At 43.6% G+C, this 21,911-nt stretch overlaps 1 protein-coding gene across 1 annotated transcript in view; it reads right to left on the bottom strand.

Annotated features, from left to right (window-relative positions):
• Positions 1 to 1,579: 1,579 nt before the first annotated feature.
• LOC129824858 (rho-associated protein kinase 2-like) overlaps positions 1,580 to 21,911 on the bottom strand; it is a 69,494-nt gene continuing 49,162 nt past the window's right edge. The window contains exons 21-31 of the mRNA XM_055884388.1: positions 20,096 to 20,282; positions 19,815 to 19,908; positions 19,494 to 19,588; positions 18,400 to 18,591; positions 17,512 to 17,677; positions 16,203 to 16,270; positions 15,991 to 16,079; positions 15,813 to 15,891; positions 15,422 to 15,692; positions 14,733 to 15,003; positions 1,580 to 1,821 (exon numbers count right to left, since the gene is read on the bottom strand). Of these exons, the coding sequence (XP_055740363.1) occupies positions 1,809 to 1,821; positions 14,733 to 15,003; positions 15,422 to 15,692; positions 15,813 to 15,891; positions 15,991 to 16,079; positions 16,203 to 16,270; positions 17,512 to 17,677; positions 18,400 to 18,591; positions 19,494 to 19,588; positions 19,815 to 19,908; positions 20,096 to 20,282 (1,525 nt within the window). The 3' untranslated portion in view covers positions 1,580 to 1,808. The remainder of the gene's footprint in view (positions 1,822 to 14,732; positions 15,004 to 15,421; positions 15,693 to 15,812; positions 15,892 to 15,990; positions 16,080 to 16,202; positions 16,271 to 17,511; positions 17,678 to 18,399; positions 18,592 to 19,493; positions 19,589 to 19,814; positions 19,909 to 20,095; positions 20,283 to 21,911) is intronic.

Raw genomic sequence — 21,911 nt, forward strand, 5'->3', positions numbered from 1 at the left:
TACTGAGACAGATGTGAGTCAGACTACAGTGCTTTCAGAAAGTATTCAGACCCCTTGACTTTTTCCACATTTTTGTTACGATACAGCCTTATTCTAAAATGGATTCAATCGTTTTTCCCCCTCATCAACACACAATACCCCATAATGACAAAGCAAAAACAGGTTTAGAATTTTTTGCTAATTTGTAAATTTTTTAAAAATAAATCACATTTACATAAGGATTCAGACCCTTTAGTCAGTACTTTGTTGAAGCACCTTTGGCAGGGATTACAGCATAGAGTCATCTTGTGTATGACGCTACAAGCTTGGCACACCTGTATTTGGGGAGTTTCTTCCATTCTTCTCTGCAGATCCTCTCAAACTCTGTCAGGTGTAAGTCGCTCTGGATAAGAGCGTCTGCTAAATGACTTAAATGTAAATGTATTTTCAAGTCTCTCCAGAGATGTTTTATTGTGTTCAAGTCCGGGCTCTGGCTGGGCCACTCAAGGATATTCAGAGACTTGGCTGTGTGCTGAGGGTCGTTGTCTTGTTGGAAGGTGAACCTTCGCCCCAGTCTGAGGTCCTAAGCAATCTGGAGCAGGTTTTCATCAAGAATCTCTGTACTTTGATCTGTTAATCTTTTCCACGATCCTGACGAGTCTCTAATTCCCTGTCGCTGAAAAACATCCACACAGCATGATGCTGCCACCACCATGCTTTACCGTAGGGATGGTGCCCGGTTTCCTCCAGACATGACGCTTGGCATTCAGGACAAAAAGTTCAATCTTGGTTTCATCAGACAAGAAAATATTGTTTCTCATGGTCTGAGAGTCCTTTATGTGCTTTTTGGCAAACTCCAAGCAGGCTGTCATGAGCTTTTTACTGAGAAGTGGCTTCAATCTGGCCACTCTACCATAAAGGCCTAATTGGTGGAGTGCTGCAGATATGGTTGTCCTTCTGGAAGGTTCTCCCATCTCCAAAAAGGAACTCTTGAGCTCTGTCCGAGTGACCATCGGGCTCTTGGTCACCTACCTGACCAAGGCCCTTCTCCCCCAATTTCTCAGTTTGGTTGAGCAGCTAGGTCTAGGAAGAGTCTTGGTGGTTCCACTTCTTCCATTTAAGAATGGATGCCACTGTGTTCTTGGTGACATTCAATGCTGCAGAAATGTTTTCGTACCCTTCCCCAGATCTGTGCCTCGACGCAATCCTGTCTCAGAGCTCTACGGACAATTCCTTCGACCTCATGGCTTTGATTTTACTCGGACATGCACTGTCAACTATGGGACCTTATATAGACAGGTGTGTGCCTTTCCAAATCATGTCCAATCAATTGAATTTACCACAGGTGTATTCCAATAAAGTTGTAGAAACATCAAGGGTGATTAATGGAAACAGGATGCACCTGAGCTCAATTTCAAATCTCGTAGCAAAGGGTCTAAATATTTATGTAATTAAGGTTTCTGTTTTTTATCTTTAATACATTTGCAAAAATGTACCCATTCTGGGGTATTGTGTGTAGATTGCTGAGGATTATTTATTTATTTAATCCATTTTAGACTAAGGCTGTAACGTAACAAAATGTGGAAAAAGTCAAGGGTCTGAGTACTTTTCGAAGGCACTGTAAATGCAACATTAACCTTTACCCTTTACTGCGTTTTGCAGTCTTTGGGTGTGTCTCAAATGGCACCCTATTCCCTATATAGTGCACTACTTTTGACCATAACCATAGGGTGCCATTTGAGAACAAGGCAAGTAGGTGTGTGTTCCACTGTGTGTCCAGGCTCCAGTCAAAGTCCACATGATGTGAGAGGATACACCAAACCATTGTATTATAGAGGTAAGCTGTAAAGAGAGAGGAGAAAAATAAGTACAAATGAATAATGGCATTTTGCTAGATTATGTCAATTTATTCAGATAATTGTGCGCGCACAAACACACAAGAACAGCGTGGGATGGAAATGATTAAGTTTGTGCTTTTCTAATAACCAATTTGTGTTCATGCAAGTGACTGATTGAACGAATCCTCACTATCAGTGTCTGCAATTTGGCAGTATGCCCAGAACCTTGTTTTGAGAAAGATATCTCAGTTTTAAGGTCTCAGCTTAGAGAGAAGAAGCCTCGTGAGGTATTGGTCTGTCACATGCATGACTCACTATTGGTCGGTCACATGAATGAAGCAAAACGTCAATGATGAATAAGCTAAATCATGCAATGTATATAAGAGAACCAACGGGACTGCCCTGGGTGGAGCTCCTGATCGACATGTGTACTTGGTGCATTGAGTTGGTTGGAACCTCTCCAGCGTGCTGATAATAAACAATGATTTATTTAAGATTGACTTTGAGTGTCACTGTGTAGAATTTCCACGACAAGTGACTGCCATCAGAAAGGGCAAAGCTCTAAACAACAAAACAATTAATGGCAATCAATTCTGTATGCTCCTATTGAAATCACACAAAACATGCATAATATTCCATTGAGTAGACACTTTTTTCTCCAAAGTGTCTTACAGTACAGTGAATGCATACATATTTTGTCTATGTCAGGGTTCCCCCCCCCAGGAACACATTCATTTTTTTTTGTCTTGGCACTACACAGCTGAATCAAATAATCAAAGCTTGATAATTAGTTGGATATTTGAATCAGCTGTGTAGTGCTAGGGGAAAAACCTGCACCCAGGTGGGGCCCCAGGACCAAGGTTGAGAAACCCTGGTCTATGTGATCCTTCCCGGGATGGAATCCACGACCCTGGGGTGCCACGCTCTTATCAATGGATTCACATATGCATCAGGACTCAATGCCTCAATGCCAAACTTCACACATAAACTCAATTTCCCAGCAGCCATTGCTGAAGATACCCCTCTCTCACTTTTTTTTAATATATTTTTTTATTTAACTAGGCAAGTCAGTTAAGAACAAATTCTTATTTACAATGACGGCTTACCGGGGAACAGTGGATTAACTGCCTTATTCAGGTGCAGAACGAGAGACTTTTACAATGTCAGCTTGGGGATTCGATCCAGCAACATTTCGGTTACTGGCCCAACCACTTCCTCAGAAGCCAAATATATCATCATCATCATCATCATCGACACCCTTCAATAACCAACTCCAGTCCTTCAAAGTCAACAATCAATCTGAAACAGTTGGGGGAGTCGCCCAGTTGTCAACCTACAGCCCCAGAAGGAACTTGCAATAGTGTTACAAGGTCTGTGCAGTCCATGCAGTGTCCAACAGGTAGCATCATTGAGGCATCCAGTTTTAGTCAAACTACAGTAAGCGCATGGAAGAATGGACTAAAGAAATCCTTTATTCCCTTCACACTTAGTCCTAAATAAGACTGATGAACTGACATGTAAATGCTCAATGTGTGTAATGTGCATGTTCTATGTCTGATTTTATCAATTTAAATGCAAGCAAGAGCGCCAAAGACAATTTCCATTATGTGTAAATGGACAATACGTTTTTCTAAAGGTGCCTGTGTCCCAATTCTCTACCTTTCTGTACACCATCGATTTAAAAGAAAAGACTGGTGTAAGAAATATGGTGAATTCCCTAGTCCAGTCTATTCAGATGCCAATCCAATGCTTTTAAATGTGTGAATTGGAGTGCATACCTAGGGAGAAAGTTAAGAGAATTTTTCGAGCAGGTATAGCAGAGCTTGACATCAATGCTGGTCCTCTTGCCCAGGACAAGTAAAAAAATTGTTGGACAAGAATAATATAGATTTAAATTGTCCGAAATGTACAAGTACATAAAAATAAAAAACACAAATCACAATATCAAACAATTACTACAATCAGAATTGGATCTGAGTCCAACATTGGAATAATATTAAAACAAACTTTTAATGAACATAAATAAAAAAGTCTACAAAAGTGTAGGTGATATGCATATTGTCTTCGGCCTCATGTCCAAACCGATGCTGACATGAGGGAGGCACCAGAAAATGTAGCAAAACTTGAATGACACTTTTCATTACATAAATGTAGGCTAAACACCAGTCATGTTTGACAGATATAATGACGGATAATTACCATTAATGTCTAAAGGCTTGATTCTGTCAACATACCTTCTCAAGGCACAATTTGTTCAGATCAAATGGTCACAAGATCTGAGAGAGTGAAGGACAGTGCCTGATGCGCACCGCACATCACCCACCTTGAATCTGAGCGGACGTGGTCAGCATTTTGAAACTATTTAACCATGAATTTAATTGTTTAAAACCTGGACATTGTCATTTTATGAAGACTGTCTTACCTTGTTTCAAAGTAGCCTAACCTAGCCAAAATACGACCACAGAAATGCTGAGAGAATTATTTTATAAACACTTAATGCTATTGAAATCAGAATTTCTCTCATGTTCTATTGGTTTTCCGAGTTATTTTATTGTCCAGCAGCCAAAGGCATAGTCCGAGTCATGTTAGTACCCATGCTAGTTCATGCATATTTAGATCTCCCGTCTTTCTTAAAAGCTCTACAGGATCGGTGTGTGTTCCCCGCAGGACGGTTGAGCTAATGTAACAAGAACATTTCCTAGGACATAGACACATCTGATATTGGCAGAAGACTTAAATTCTTGATAATCTAACTGCACTGTCCAATTTACAGTAGCTATTACAGTGAAAGAATACCATGCTATTGTTTGAGGAGAGTTCAGTTATGAACTTGAAAATGTAACAATAAACCAATTAGGCACATTTGGGCAGACTTGAACAGAAATGCAACGGTTCATTGGATCAGTCTAAACCTTCGCACATACACTGCTGCCATCTAGTGGCCAAAATCTAAATTACGCCTAAACTGTAATAATACATTAGGCATTACAATCTTGCATTACAAAGACGAATGGGAAAAAATAAGATTTTTTTATTTTTTATTAACTTTTACAGATTAATGTGTCATTCTCCTACATTCATTTCACATTTCCACAAACTTCAGTGTTTCCTTTCAAATGGTATCAATAATATGCATATCCTTGCTTCAGGTCCTGAGCTACAGGCAGTTAGATTGGGTATGTCATTTTAGGCGAACATTGAAAAAAGGGTCAGATCCTTAAGAGGTTTCTAAAGGATATTTTCATCTGTCTCGTGAAACCGCTCTGCAAGCCGTGCGCTTTTGAAAATGGTGTTTTCCGCTAATTGTATTTTGGAACATTCATGCGTAGCCTACAGCCATGCATACTTTGTTGAGCTTATAATATAAATAAATACAACTTTATCAACAATTTATGCCAATCGGTCTAATTTGTTCCATTTTTAAAAAATGATAATGATTTTTGTATTTGCAGTGATTGTATGAATTTTGGATATGTCAACCCATAACTGTCCCAGAGTCTGTTATGAACCGTATACCTATTTTTCTATCATCCCTTTGGACGACGGAACACCCTTTATGTCGAGCCCTGGAGGGAATTATTTTATTAAAGACATAAAAAGTTTTGTTGTGATTTTAATATTGCAATGTTTTATAGGCTACTAAGAGTGACCAACCTTCCTCCAGATGAGCCTTAAAGGGGCAGTGGCTAAAAAAGTTAATGTCAAGCCCTGAATAGTGTTGAGCTGAAAGCAGAACTGAGAAAATATCTGCCAACTAAGTAAACTCAATAGAGAATCTCCAATGAAAGTGTGTTTAAATCCAGGACTAGGCTTAACCTGTTTCCGGGAAACCACCCCATAGGGTTATGTGACCTAGTTTGGGATAAGTACTGTCCATATTAAACTTAAGTAGCACCACGAACATTATGCCAAGATTGCAGATTAGTTCCTACAATAAATTAGCTAAATTACTTATTAACTCATGAACTGACATGGAGCTGAGTGAGATAGCTCTGGTCTGAAAGAAATGTATCATCATCATGTGATTACTGTTGAGAGTTCCCAGAATGAATATGCTGACAAGTGCACTCCTACACTACACGTTAAAAATAAACAAGATAAAGATGAGATAGATGTACAATGAACATGGGTGAGATTAGGGATGGGTACCAAAATCTCGATATTAAACGGATGTTATCGGTTCTGCTTTCGGTACTGGAGAAATTAAGAAAATACATTTCCTATTTATTATTGCTACATAAACGTTATCTTGCCCATTTGATCTCACCAACCGTTTCTAATTTGCAATAAAATGAAGACATTGGTCTATGATGCATTTTGGCTATTCCCAATCCAGAAGAGAGATCTCTGGGGCTACAGCACACACAGCACCCTGCTCTTAATTAGTGACCATGGCTGAGAGAACTAAACGTTCAAAAGTGTGGTTACACTTCAGAGTCAATGCTGACAGTGCTCGTTGCCACAAGTGCAACAAGACTTTTGCTTGTAAGGGCGGAAACACGAGCAATCTGTCCAAACATCTATCGAAAGTGGATCATGTACAGGCAGAGAAATGCAGTTTTCGACTGCCTAGCTTGTAGTTCATCTCTCGTTGTCCGATCTATGTCAGGTATGTATGCTAGCAGCCTGGAGCCCACACACGGAGTTAACTAAATTATGCGAACATGGGTTCATAATAAAAAGGAACCATTAGCCAGCTGATTGTTAAGCTATGGGTGCGTTCATAAATTCAATAACCCATTTAAAGATTTTGCAACTTTCTTGTGTGGTGGCATATTTCTGCTTTACCAAATGAGGAGAGTTACAAACTACATACCAGTCAGAGTTATACTTGAACTCCATATTTTTATAATAATAAGCTTTGCAATAGCATGTGACTTTCAACAATTCACTATTTCTAATGAACCGTTGAGAAGTGACTACAGAAAAATACAAAGATATTTTATAGCCAAGATACACCCCTCTCAACTTACATGACGAACCACAGATCTTAGGAACTGTTCACAAATAAATAATTTTTCTTGAGAAAGGAGTAGATAACCAGATAACATTAGCTATAAATTATTGTTCAGTTTGTCCCTCAGACGAGGTTCTAATCTCGTTCCTGGTACTTCATAGTACAAAAACACCAACTCATCCAATGGCATATATCAATGATCAACTCTAGATACTCCCTTCTCAAGTAAACCCCCTCTTGACCCCACTCCTGGACAAGCTCATTGAGGGGAGTGAGCCTCTAGGTCCTACACTATCCCAGGATAAGTGTAAGATCAGAGAGGAACTACAATGTTTCCAGACACTGCCATACACCTCCCCCAATGGGAAAAGGAGGGAGTGACTGGCGCACAGACATTGTGGCGACAAGTAATTGGTTCCACATTAATCACGCCATCTCTTCACATGGTTTAAGAATAGGTAAAGACACATTCACATATGAAGACAATGTTAGCACCAGGGACATGTGAAAGACAAGCCTGACCTCTCCCCTCTCTGGGCCCCAAGTGACTGAGCCCCGGCTTAGGGAAAAGTGCAACTGCCAACACTATAGTCCAAAAGGATACATTCTAATGACAAGTATCTCACATAAGCATATTATCTATGTTACCCAACTAATTCTGATTAATCCGCCACACTTGTTAAAGTTGCAGCTACAATGAACCAGCCAGTCATCCTCCCACTAGCTGCCAGTGTGAAGGGGCTTTGGGCTTGTCTTTGCCTTGGACCAGCGGTATTAGAGGGAGGAGTGGGTCCAAGCCAAAGACAAGCCCAAAGCCCCTTCACACTGGCATCTAGTGGGAGGATGACTGAGGAGGGGGTGAATGAGTGACACCTAGCCGTGACCAAGGTCATAGTGAAAGGCCTACAGCCCTTTACAACAGTGGAGTCCAAGGGCTTTAGGGAACAGTCTGTCCATATATATTGAGTTGTATTCATTTTTGGGATATAGTAGTATAAAAGGGTTGTATGTTAGTCCCATCACTCCACAATACAATACACAACAACACAATAATTCAATAATGATAATTCAACACATGATTTTTTTTTTTTTTTTTTACTGTAGGGAGATGAGCAAGGCACTCAACACCAAATATACCCCTCCCTCCAGGAGATACCTCAGTGAAACATTAATTCCGACCTGGTGTGGTGTAGAAAAGGCCAATGTGATCACTGAGCTGAAGGACGTGCGAAAGCTGGCCATCACATCAGACGGCTGGACCAGCCTCTGTCAGGACCACTATCTCTGTTACAGTGCACTACACAAGGGCAGTGTAAAACAGAAGGTCCTCCACACCAGGACAGTGTGAAACAGAAGATCCTGCACACCAGGACAGTGTAAAACAGAAGGTCCTCCACACCAGGACAGTGTAAAACAGAAGGTCCTCCACACCAGGACAGTGTAAAACAGAAGGTCCTCCACACCAAGACAGTGTAAAACAGAAGGTCCTCCACACCAAGACAGTGTAAAACAGAAGGTCCTCCACACCAAGACAGTGTGAAACAGAAGGTCCTCCACACCAGGACAGTGTGAAACAGAAGGTCCTCCACACCAGGACAGTGTGAAACAGAAGGTCCTCCACACCAGGGGCAGTGTAAAACAGAAGGTCCTCCACACCAGGGGCAGTGTAAAACAGAAGGTCCTCCACACCAGGGGCAGTGTAAAACAGAAAGTCCTCCACACCAGGGGCAGTGTAAAACAGAAGGTCCTCCACACCAGGACAGCGTAAAACAGAAGGTCCTTCACACTAGGACAGCGTAAAACAGAAGGTCCTCCACACCAGGACAGTGTAAAACAGAAGGTCCTCCACACCAGGACAGCGTAAAACAGAAGGTCCTCCACACCAGGACAGCGTAAAACAGAAGGTCCTCCACACCAGGACAGCGTAAAACAGAAGGTCCTTCACACCAGGACAGCGTAAAACAGAAGGTCCTCCACACCAGGACAGCGTAAAACAGAAGGTCCTCCACACCAAGACAGTGTAAAACAGAAGGTCCTCCACACCAAGACAGTGTAAAACAGAAGGTCCTCCACACCAAGACAGTGTGAAACAGAAGGTCCTCCACACCAGGACAGTGTGAAACAGAAGGTCCTCCACACCAGGACAGTGTGAAACAGAAGGTCCTCCACACCAGGACAGTGTGAAACAGAAGGTCCTCCACAACAGGACAGCGTGAAACAGAAGGTCCTCCACACCAGGACAGTGTGAAACAGAAGGTCCTCCACACCAGGACAGTGTGAAACAGAAGGTCCTCCACACCAGGGGCAGTGTAAAACAGAAGGTCCTCCACACCAGGGGCAGTGTAAAACAGAAGGTCCTCCACACCAGGGGCAGTGTAAAACAGAAAGTCCTCCACACCAGGGGCAGTGTAAAACAGAAGGTCCTCCACACCAGGACAGCGTAAAACAGAAGGTCCTTCACACTAGGACAGCGTAAAACAGAAGGTCCTCCACACCAGGACAGTGTAAAACAGAAGGTCCTCCACACCAGGACAGCGTAAAACAGAAGGTCCTCCACACCAGGACAGCGTAAAACAGAAGGTCCTCCACACCAGGACAGCGTAAAACAGAAGGTCCTTCACACCAGGACAGCGTAAAACAGAAGGTCCTCCACACCAGGACAGCGTAAAACAGAAGGTCCTTCACACCAGGACAGTGTAAAACAGAAGGTCCTCCACACCAGGACAGTGTAAAACAGAAGGTCCGCCACACCAGGACAGTGTAAAACAGAAGGTCCTCCACACCAGGACAGTATAAAACAGAAGGTCCTCCACACCAGGACAGTGTAAAACAGAAGGTCCTCCACACCAGGACAGTGTAAAACAGAAGGTCCTCCACACCAGGGCAGTGTAAAACAGAAGGTCCTCCACACCAGGGCAGTGTAAAACAGAAGGTCCTCCACACCAGGGCAGTGTAAAACAGAAGGTCCTCCACACCAGGACAGTGTAAAACAGAAGGTCCTCCACACCAGGACAGTGTGAAACAGAAGGTCCTCCACACCAGGACAGTGTAAAACAGAAGGTCCGCCACACCAGGACAGTGTAAAACAGAAGGTCCTCCACACCAGGACAGTGTGAAACAGAAGGTCCTCCACACCAGGACAGTGTAAAACAGAAGGTCCTCCACACCAGGACAGAGTAAAACAGAAGGTCCTCCACACCAGGACAGTGTAAAACAGAAGATCCTCCACACCAGGACAGTGTAAAACAGAAGGTCCTCCACACCAGGACAGCGTAAAACAGAAGGTCCTCCACACCAGGACAGTGTAAAACAGAAGGTCCTCCACACCAGGACAGCGTAAAACAGAAGGTCCTCCACACCAGGACAGTGTGAAACAGAAGGTCCTCCACACCAGGACAGTGTGAAACAGAAGGTCCTCCACACCAGGACAGTGTGAAACAGAAGGTCCTCCACACCAGGACAGTGTAAAACAGAAGGTCCTCCACACCAGGGCAGTGTAAAACACAATTTTAGAATTTTCTCCAGAAGAACTGCTAAGAACTGTTAGTCCTTTTGCAGCCTACCTGCATGCCCCATCCGTGTTGTTCTATACCACTATATTATCTTTTGCAGGAAAATATTATTTGTTTTACATTTCCATCATCACAACATTAGTCTTTAATAGTGATTTGTTCAAAACATTGCTGTTTCTTTTGCTGTAAATAATTGTTTATTTTACATTTCAGAAAATAAAGCAATGTTAATTCAGTTCAATTTGTTTCGTTTTTTTCCGTAAAAAATAACAAAAAGAACGGATAAGAATATCGTTAAAGTACCAGATCGATAAGCAGTATCTTTAAGAGTAGCAATACCGTTAAAATCTTAAACGATACCCATCCCTAGGTGAGATAAAGAGTATGCTGTGTTGACCAAACGGACAGATATTATATTTGCAATGAAAAGCAAATCCAATATCAGTAACACACATCTGATTTATGAATACATTAGCTGTCTATCCATCTTGTTTAATTTAACCAGGGCCATGTTCAGTAGGAAGAAAACATTTTGAAATGGGAAGGTACAACCTGAACATATCCAAAAAGAACACTGGTTTTTGCTTCGCGCTGCAAAACGTTTTGCAAAGTTGTGGATTATTGAACACGACCCAAGTTTACACACAAACCTAGCAAATCAAGGGTTCAAATAGTAATGAAAATCTTTCAAATACTTTAACTCTTGACACACCATATATATATAGTGGTCTCCAAAATTACTGGCACCCCTGACTGGCAATGCACAAACAATACTTAAACAAATATAAACAATATAATTATAGAGATAAACTCAAAATACCAACATGTGAGAAATACTGTACTTTATTAATGTTTCAATGGAACCAACCAAAATCATTCAATTATTTAATACAAAATACATTTTTACCAAAATCAAAGTTTCATAATTATTGGCACTCCTCATTTAGTACTTAGTGCAACCACCTCTGGCAAGGATAACAGCATGGAGTCTTTTCCTGTAATGTTTGACAAGGTTAAGGAACACATTTGGAGGGATTTGGGGCCATTCCTCTATGCAGATCCTTTCAAGATCCTTCACATTCTTGGGTTTGCGCTTATCAACTGCCCTCTTCCACTCAGCCCACAGGTTTTCGATTGGATTGAGGTCCAGCGACTGAGATGGCCATGGCAGAACAGAGCTAGCTGCAGCGAACTGAAAAGAGGAGCGACCTAGGGATGTGTGTGCTTTGGGGACCATTAACAGAATGTGACTGGCAGAACGGGTGTTGTATGTGGAGGATGAGGGCTGCAGTAGGTATCTGAGATAGGGGGGAGTGAGGCCTTAGAGGGTTTTATAAATAAGCATTGCGACGGGTACATAGAGATGACCAGTTTCCAGAGGAGTATAGAGTGCAGTGATGTGTCCTATAAAGGAGCATTTGTGGCAAATCTGATGGCCAAATGGTAAAGAACATCTAGCCGCTCGAGAGCACCCTTGCCTGCCGATCTATAAATTACGTCTCCGTAATCTAGCATGGGTAGGATGGTCATCTGAATCAGGGTTAGTTTGGAAGCTGGGGTGAAAGAGAAGCGATTACGATAGAGGAAACCAAGTGTAGATTTAACCTTAGCCTGCAGCTTTGATATGTGCTGACAGAAGGAAGGTGTACAGTCTATCCATACTCCCAAGTACTTGTATGGGGTGACTACCTCAAGCTCTAAACCCTCAGAGGTAGTAATCATAGCGGTGGGGAGAGGGGCATTCTTCTTACCAAACCACATGGCCTTTGTTTTGGAGGTGTTCAGAACAAGGTTAAGGGCAGAGAAAGCTTTTTGGACACTAAGAATCTTTGTTGTAGAGCGTTTAACACAAAATCCGAGGAGGGGCCAGCTGAGTATAAGACTGTATCTGCATATAAATGGATGAGAGAGAGCTTCCTACTGCTTGAGCTATGTTGTTGATGTAAATTGAGAAGAGCGTGGGGCTTAGGATTGAGCCTTGGGGTACTCCCTTGGTGACAGGCAGTGGCTGAGACAGAAGATGTTCTGACTTTATAAACTGCACTCTTTGAGAGAGGTAGTTTGCAAACCAGGCCAAAGACCCCTCAGAGACACCAATACTCCTTAGCCAGCCCACAAGAATGGAATGGTCTACCGTATCAAAAGCATTGACCAAGTCAATACATTTCTGTCCCTCTAGAGTGGCCCCGGTCAACCGTAAGTGCTGTTATTGTGAAGTGGAAACGTCTCGAAGCAACAGTGGCTCAGCCATGAAGTAGTAGGCCACAAAAATAATAGTAGTAGCCCGTGAAAATAATCTATCCTCAGATGCAACATTCACTACGAGCTCCAAACTGCCTCTGGAAGCAACGTCAGCATAAGAACTGTTTGTCGGGAGCTTCATGAAATGGGTTTCCATGGCCGAGCAGCCGCACACAAGACTAAGATCACCATGAGCAATGCCAAGCATCAGCTGGAGTGGTGTAAAGCTTGCCGCCAATGGACTCTGGAGCAGTGGAAATGCGTTCTCTGGAGTGATGAATCACACTTCACCATCTGGCAGTCCGATGGACGAATCTGGGTTTGGCGGATGCCAGGAGAACGCTACCTGCCCCAATGCATTGTGCCAACTGTAAAGTTTGGTAGAGGAGGAATAATGGTCTGGGGCTGTTTTTCATGGTTCGGGCTAGGCCCCTTAGTTCTAGAGATGGGAAATCTTAAACTTCTTAAGGCTAGGGGGGTATTCGGAAGTTTGGATGACTGACGTGCCCAAAGTAAACTGCCTGTTACTCAGGCCCAGAAGCTAGGATATGCATATAATTGTTAGCATAGAAAACACTCTGAAGTTTCTACAACTGTTAAAATAATGTCTGTGAGTATAACATAACTGATATGGCAGGTGAAAACCCGAGGAAAATCTATCTGGAAAACATGTTTTTTGAGCTCCCAGGCCATTCCTATGTTGGCATATTGGATTTCCAACCAAAAAGTCCACAGATTGCAGTACCTATGCCCTCCACTGGATGTTAACAGTCTTTAGAAAAGGTTTCAGGCTTGTTTTTTGAAAAATGAACAAGTAGTTGTAGTTTTTCAAGGTGTCCCTCATTAGGACTCTAGTCTTGTGGAGCGCATGAATGAGGGCGCGCACTTCGTTATTTATCTCCGGTATTGAACATACTACATTCAGTCTTAAATTTGATCGTTTATTTACATATTAGGGTACCTGAAGATTGATTAGAAACGTTGTTTGACTTGTTTGGACGAAGTTTACCGATAACTTTTGGGATTCCTTTGTCTGCATGTTGAAGGAGTGGAACGGGTGGATTACTGAATCAAACACACCAACAAACCTGACTTTTTTGGGATATAAAGAAGGACTTTATCGAACAAAACAACCATTTGTTGTGTAGATGGGACCCTTGGGACTGCAAACAGAGGAAGATCTTCAAAGGTAAGTGTTTTATTTTATCGCTATTTTTGATTTTTGTGGCGCCTCTGCTGGTTTGAAAAATGTTTTTAATGCAGGTGTATGCGGGCGTTGTCCTCAGATAATCAAATGCTTTCGCTGTAAAGCCTATTGTAAATCGAACAAAGCGGTTCGATTACCAAGATTCTAAGCTAAAGAATGATGTATGACACTTGTATTTTCATGAATGTTTCATACAACTATTTTTGTATTTTGAATTTCGCGCTCTGCAATTTCATCGGATGTTTTCGTAGTGGAACGCTAGCGGGACACCTAGCTCAAAGAGGTTTTAACACTGTGCTTCCAACTTTGTGGCAACAGTTTGGGGAAGGCCCTTTCCTGTTTCAGCATGACAAAGCCCCCGTGTACAAATCGACGTCCATACAGAAATGGCTTGTTGAGATCGGTGTGGAAGAACTTGACTGGCCCTGACCTCAACCCACACCTTACGGATGAATTGTTAGACCTCTCACTCAAACCCTTGTCATTTGTTTGTTTTATGTTGCACCTACCTCAAATGTGTTATTTCATGTTACTGAATGTATGTACTTTATTTACCCAGAGTATTTTCTGATTTCATTATCAACAAATGCATCAAAAAGTACAGTCAATGTAAAATGAACATAAAATCTACAGTATAATGTTTGGATTCAGTCTTCTGTCAGACTAACTGTTTTGTCCTCACCTTTAGTCTAATCATTTTCCAAACTGTTCCCATTTAATAGCTTACCATGGTTATGCATATGCGTTTTCATATTTCTTCTGTAAGAAACATTTATATTTAGCCCTATCCATATAGGCCAATTCCCACGAGTGTAAATGGTTAATATTGCTTGATTGAGCTTGTCTTGTGCAACCAACGGAATAGCCCCAAAAGCGCAAACACCGCCGATCTGGCATTCCAGGCAGGCTCAAGCAAATACTGAAAGTATTTGAAAGATTTCCCAAAACAATTTGAACCAAGTCTGAAAGCCACCCTCTTTACCCATCAATAGTCTTACCTGGGCTTCCCTGCAGGCTGAGTCTGCTGGCGACAGGGCTGGACCTTGATGGCTCCGCGGTGGGGGGACAGGCTTGGAGAGTTGCGGGGGGAGGCGCCAGGGGAGAGTCGGGGGGAGGAGTGGGAAGGTGGCTCGGGGGCTTGGGCCACGGAGGCGGGTCCAGCGTGTTTCCTCGGGATGCGTCTGATTAGCCGGCTGACCCATCGCTGCTGCTCCTCCTGAGAGCCGGCCAATAGGAGTAGGTCTTTGGCCGTGGATATGTCGTAGTTCACTAAGGGAGGAGGTTTGACGTTAGTGAATACACTAATACAGGAAAACAATTCATTTAAAGAAAACGGACTAATATGTATGCCTACCAAAATGTGCTTTAACTTCACTGTCTTAATAATACAGACGTTAAAGTGGCAATGTTCAAGGGGGACTAACATTCTAAACAGTAATTCCCATTGTTCGAAAACTCATAAATAATATTTAACCCTCGCTTGCCCACATGCTCATAAAACCCTTTGAACCCAGTGGCATTCACCCACAGAAATATAAAACCTAGACGGGAAAGTGGCACATTTTGTGGCAAGTGAGCCCTCTGGGCTTTAGAACTCTATGGGTGAACACCACTGGGTTTATAGAGTTTTAAGGAATGTGGGAGGCAAGGGAGGGTTACATATTGTGACCATTCCCCTCTTACTGACCCCTGCAGGGGGCGATGGCCTCCTCATTCCGGTCTAAGTGGTCCTTGTGGCACTTGGTGTGGCAGCGGCGGCACTCCAGCGCGGGCGGCGGCTTGAACACGTTCCACAGGGGCCGCGTGCATGCCTCACAGCTCGATGGCAGGTGGTAGAGAGTGGGGATAAACTCGTGACCCTTGTGCGTGACGTAGGGCGAGCGCTCGCCCGCCAGCGCCAGCGGCTCCGCCGCAAATTCCTGCTCCCGCTTGCTCTCGCCCTCATTGGCGTAAAGGATCTGTGAGGTGGAGAGATGGAAGAGGAATTAAGGAGCAGATCATATATGTTACGATTCTGTAAATGAGGATTCTGTTGAAAGGCTCGAAGAAAAGATATTGATGTCAATGTGAGTTGTCACCTGGAATATCCTGGGGATTTCTTTGGTGTCAGCACGGTACACATCTGTTTGAGTGACTGGTCGGACGTGGAACAGCTTACTGCATGGAGGAAAGAATGGAAAAAAATGATAGGCATCTCAATAGAAGCAGTGAGAGAAAAAAAAGATCAAATGAGGACAAACAAGCTTTGTGACTCACTCAATGTCTAGGATCATGTAGGGGTTGGACTGCTCTCGGTCCATCTCACTATTGTAGAACAAGATCTTCTTACTGCTTACCACCACGTACTGAGAGAGAGAGAGCAGGGAAAAAGACAAAATCACACAGTAGGACTCACGTGTCAGTGGAATAATCAATAAAGACCAATAATGAGGTACAGAATAGTCAGAGAGGCAGAAGGGGCACCATACCCTTCTATCCCATCCAAATCTCTTGGTGCTCTTCACAGGAAGTGATAGCCAGCCCTCCAGCCTGGTATCTGTTTTGCATACAGGAAACAGGAAGTACATTAATATTGCTTCATAAGAGCTTCATTACAGCTGTTACATACTGCAGAGCTGAGGTCAGGAGCCAATCCACACGGCCCACTTTTGTTGAAACGTGTTGCGTGCATCATGTAATACTCTGTAGCTAATTATTGTCTCCTAAACGTTATTTACATGCCTTCCCAACAAATATTTTTATTTCGCTAAATTAATCTATTAATGGTGCTTGAAAGAAAAATGGCACCCTATTTCTTATCCAAAATGGTACCATTTCTGGTCAAAGTAGTGCACTATACAAGGAATAGGGAGCCATTTGAGATGCAGCTCAGGATCCCTACACGCGAGCTATTCCAAATCGGGAAAACGTTTTGAAAGTCCACATAACCTTGAGTTGAGTCAACTCAAACTAACAGGGGCCACACAATGTTAGGCTGCGACTTTCCGCACACAGCTGTGAAACACCAACCACTGTTACTGTAGTTGCACTGCAGAGTCACTCCCGGGAGTGTTACAGACTGACGGACTGCCGAGGCGGGATAGAGAGGGTACGTATTTTGGAGACTTGCTTCGTTGCGTTTGAACCACCATGAGGGGTCACCTGCACCGCTGCGGTCAGGCTCTGGGGACGGCTGCTCATAGGTTAGGGCCAAAGGTCGGCGGCCATGTTCTAACCGCCCATCATTTACGTCATACTCTTTTCTCTCCGTCCTACTCCTCATTCTCAGAGTCGGAGCCAAAGAAAAGGTGAGCCACTCTAAAGGAGGGCCGGGTGGCAATGCCGACAGATTTCTGCCTGCGCTGGTAGTGGAAGGCATATATTCGGAGGTCTGGGAGTGACTGATGAACACTACACCATCACAACAGACAGAGAGAGGGAGTGTGGGAGTGGATATTGAAGGGACAGAAAGGAATAAGGAATTAAAGGTGTATTCGAGGCAGATGTTTAGGCATAGTGAAAGAAGGCGTGGGAAAGTCAATAAAGGAGTGACAGGTGGGAAAATAAAAAGGTGTGAGGAAAACAGTGTTGAGACAGAGAGAGATAGGGAAGGATAGGAGGAATTGATAGAGAGGAGTGTTCAGTGCTTTGACTTGAATCTTAAATATTCATCATTTAACGCTCAAGTTAAAACACTGAACATTTGTGTACATAAAAGGTAACACCTGCCTACTGAGGGTTTCCAATTGAAGAGTTTAGTGGCCAGTGTTAAAGTGGGGGGTGAGAGGCCGGTCTTACCTGGGTAACCGCAGTCATCCATGTCGTTACTGCTGCTGACGCTGGTGGAGTCCATAGAGTGGATGCTCAGAGAGGGCAGCTGACAGCGCAGCTGCTCAATGTCACTGTCCTTACTGTCCAAGGCCATCTGGAGCGCCATGCGTACCTGGCTCTCGTCTGATAACACCTACAGTACAGATGGAAATCAGAGGAGGATGTTGGCACCTTAAATGGGGAGGACAGGCTCGCGGTAACGGCTGGAGCGGAATAAGTGGAATTGTTATCAAACACATGGTTTCCATGGGTTTGATGCCATTCCATTACCACGAGTCTGCCCTCCCCTCAGCAGCCTCCACTGATGGAAACACACATGCACACACTTTTAGCTGAAGCATCAAGTAGGTAGTATTTACTGGTGTCTATATATCGATGTGACTTTGGGAGGCCATTCCAGCCAACTGGCCTCACTTTGTTCCCACAGCACTGCCTAGTAATAAGAAAATGAAATGCTCGCATAGTAAAACGTTCACAGCAACAAGTGGTTGTGTGATGGTTAGTATTTTATTTCTTTAACCTTTATTTAACTAGGCAAGTCAGTTAAGAACAATTTCTTATTTACAATGACGGCCTACCCCGGCCAAACCCTTACGACGCTGGGCCAATTGTGAGCCCTCCTATGGGACTCTCAATCACGGCCGTTTGTGATACAGCCTGGAATCTAACCAGGGTCTGTTGTGACGCCTCTAGCACTGAGATGCAGTGCCTTAGACCACTGCGCCACTCGGGAGCCCAACCTAGTACAAGGTTGTGGTTATGTGATGGTTAGTTTAAGGTTGTCGTTGTGTTTTGGTTGGACTGACTACCTGTTTAAGTGGCTGCGTGAAGGTTGTGGTTATGTTATAGACTGACCGCCTGCATATCGTTTATCTCTCTTTGGTACTTGATGATGGTGCTGTTCAGTTTCTCCTTCTCCGACCTCAGCTCCAGCTGTAGCTTCCTGTTCTCCTTCTCCTTCCTGCGCATGTCCAGGGTGTCGTCGTGGCGGTGACCCGTACGCATCGACTCCCTCCGGTTCATGATTTCAGACAGCTTGTTGACCGCCTGGTGGATACAGCCATACATATACACAATATGTTATGGGGACGGAAATAAACAGCACACCGCAATATACACCGAGTGCACAAAACATTAGGAACACCTTACTAATATTTGCTCTTAGAACAGCCTCAATTCGTTGGGACACGGAATCCACAAGGTGTCAAAATCGTTCCACAGGGATGCTGGCCCATGTTGACTCCAATGCGTCCCACAGTTGTGTCAAGTTGTCTGGAAGTTCTTTGGGTGGTGGACAATTCTTGATACACGGGAAACATTAGAGCGTGGTACACCCAACAGCGTTGCAGTTCCTGACACACTCAAACCGGTACATCTGGCACCTTCTACCATAACCCGTTCAAAGGCACTTAAATCTTTTGTCTTGCCCATCACCCTCTGAATGGCACACACACAATCCATGTCTCAATTGTCTTAAAAATCCTTCTTAAACCCGTCTCCTCCCCTTCATCTACACTGATTGAAGTGGATTTAACAAGTGACATCAATAAGGGATCATAGCGTTCATCTGGATTCATGGAAAGAGCAGTATTTTGTACACTCAGTGTATATTCTCAATGAAAAATACTTTATGGGCTGGTTTCCAGGACACACGATTCAGCCTAGTCCTGGAACAGAAAGCGCTTTTGATGGAGATTCTAGGAAACTGACTATATATTGCATAATATGTAACATTTTAGTTTTGTATCTGTTCTGCTGAACTCGGGACCATGAACCCCCGATACTTTGTACTCCAGGAGCTAACGTGTTATGCTAACCATTACCCCTACCAATAACGTGGTCTTGGTTGGGAAAGGGCGACACTACTTTTACAGCGACACTATTTGTCGCTAACCAGTGCTTTCTAGCCAGCTAGCTCGTATGTGATACACATCCAAACAGTCCCTCACCTGTATCTTAAGCGTTCTCTCCGTCTGCAGATTATTCTCAAAGGACATCTTCACGCTGTTCATATGTCTCTCCTCCTCCCTGGCCTTCTGGAGCTCTGAACAAAAACCAATACCAAACCTTCTGACAACATCCCTGTAACATTCTGGACAAACATTCTCATCACCACATCTGGTAACATTCTGGATACTGTGAGGACATTGAGAGCACATGGAATCCTCCATCACCAAACCAAGAACAAACATTCCCACAACATTTCTGGAACATTCTGGACCTGGGCTCAAAGTAGGAAGGGCGAGTGGGGTGGGGGGGGGGCTACTCACGTTGCTGCATCTCCTTCAGTTGGTTATTGAGCTCCTCTTTCTCATTGGCTAGGTTGGCCACGTCTACGGTCAGGGTGCGGTTGGACTCCTCCAACTGTAGGGGGCCACAGATGACAGTTGAGCATTACAGACACCAAGTACAGTGGGAGAAGGGTCTCAAAAGTATTCAGTGACACCCTCTCTTTGACAACATTCTTATTTGACTGATTAAACTCAAGCCTCAGTCTCTCTCCCTCTCTCTTCCTCCCCGCTCTCTCTCTCTCCAACCCATCCCCCCTCACCGAGCCGATGGTGGCCTCCTTGTCCCCTAGCTCCTGCCTGTGTTGGGCCATCATGTCCTTGATCTCCAGATTTTTCATGATCTTCTCCTTCTCCAGATCGGAGTACTGCTCCTCGGCGATGGAGCGCGCTAGCTGTTCAGAGTCCACCTTGGTCAGGCTCACCCCCAGCTGTGCTGCCAGGGAATCCCTGTGGGAAGGAAGACCCGGAATACCAGGGAATGTGGGAATTTGGAGAAATACTGACACTACTGTATGGGAAAACGGCTGAATCTAGTCCAGTGCTTTATGTCAGAGCAGTCACTGGAAGGCCAGAAAGGAAATACCAGAATACCAGGAAAATCCTGGTTTGTTGGAATCTGTGCACTATAATATGGGAAAATTAAGCTAATGACATCAGTGTCCTGTACTCTATGTCGGGACGGTCACTTGACCTAGGAATACATTAATCTTGCATTGCCAAACGTTGTAATAGGAGAAGGCTGGCCTGAGGTTAGGCCTAAGTACACTACAGGTCAAAAGTTTGGGGTCACTTAGAAATGTCCTTGTTTTTGACCATTAAAATAACATCAAATTGATCAGAAATACAGTGTAGACATTGTTAATGTTGTAAATGACTAGTGTAGCTGGAAACGGCTGATTTTCAATGGAATATCTACATAGGCATACAGAGGCGAGAAATGAAGGCTATTCCGGGGGCGGCAGGGTAGCCTAGTGGTTAGAGCGTTGGGCTAGTAACCGAAAGATTGCAAGTTCAAATCCCCGAGCTGACAAGTTACAAATCTGTCGTTCTGCCCCTGAACAAGGCAGTTAACCCACTGTTCCTAGGCCGTCATTGAAAATAAGAGTTTGTTCTTAACTGACTTGCCTAGTTAAAAAAAAAAAAAAGGTTAAATGTAAGTCGCTCTGGATAAGAGCGTCTGCTAAATGATGTAAACATAAAAATGATGTAAACATTCCATGCAAGAAATTGCCAAGAAACTGAAGATCTCGTACAAGGCTGTGTACTACTCCCTTCCCAGAACAGTGCAAATTGGCACTAACCAAAATAGAAAGAGGAGTGGGTGCACAACTGAGCAAGAGGACAAGTACATTAGTGTATAGTTTGAAAAACAGAAGCTTTAAGTCCTCAACTGGCAGATTCATTAAATAGTACCCGCAAAACACCAGTCTCAACTTCAACAGTGAAGAGGCGACTCCGGAATGCTGGCCTTCTAGGCAGAGTTGAAAAAAAAGCCATATCTCAGACTGGCCAATAAAAAGTAAAGATTAAGACGGGCAAAAGAACACAGACACTGGACAGAGGAACTCTACCTAGAAGGCCAGCATCCCGGAGTCGCCTCTTACTGTTGATGCTGAGACTGGTGTTTTACGTGTACTATTTAATGAATCTGCCAGTTGAGGACTTGTGAGGCATCTGTTTCTCAAACTAGACAAACCTCCCACTCCTCTTTCTATTCTGGTTAGGGCCAGTTTGTGCTGTTCTGTGAAGAGAGTAGTACACAGCGTTGTACGAGATCTTCAGTTCCGTGGCAATTTCTTGCATGGAATAGCTTTAATTTCTCAGAACAAGAATAGACTGACAAGTTTTAGAAGAAAGGCCATTTTGAGCCTGTAACCAAACCCACAAATGCTGATGCTCCAGATACTCAACTAGTCTAAAGAAGGCCAGTTTTATTGTTTCTTTAAATCAGAACAACAGTTTTCAGCTGTGTAACATAATTGCAAAAGGGTTTTCTAATGATCAATTAGACTTTCAAAAATGGTAAACCTGGATTAGCTAACACAACGTGCCATTGGAACACAGGAGTGATGGTTG

This window comes from Salvelinus fontinalis, chromosome 27 (genome assembly GCF_029448725.1).
Source record: "Salvelinus fontinalis isolate EN_2023a chromosome 27, ASM2944872v1, whole genome shotgun sequence".
NCBI lineage: Eukaryota > Metazoa > Chordata > Actinopteri > Salmoniformes > Salmonidae > Salvelinus > Salvelinus fontinalis.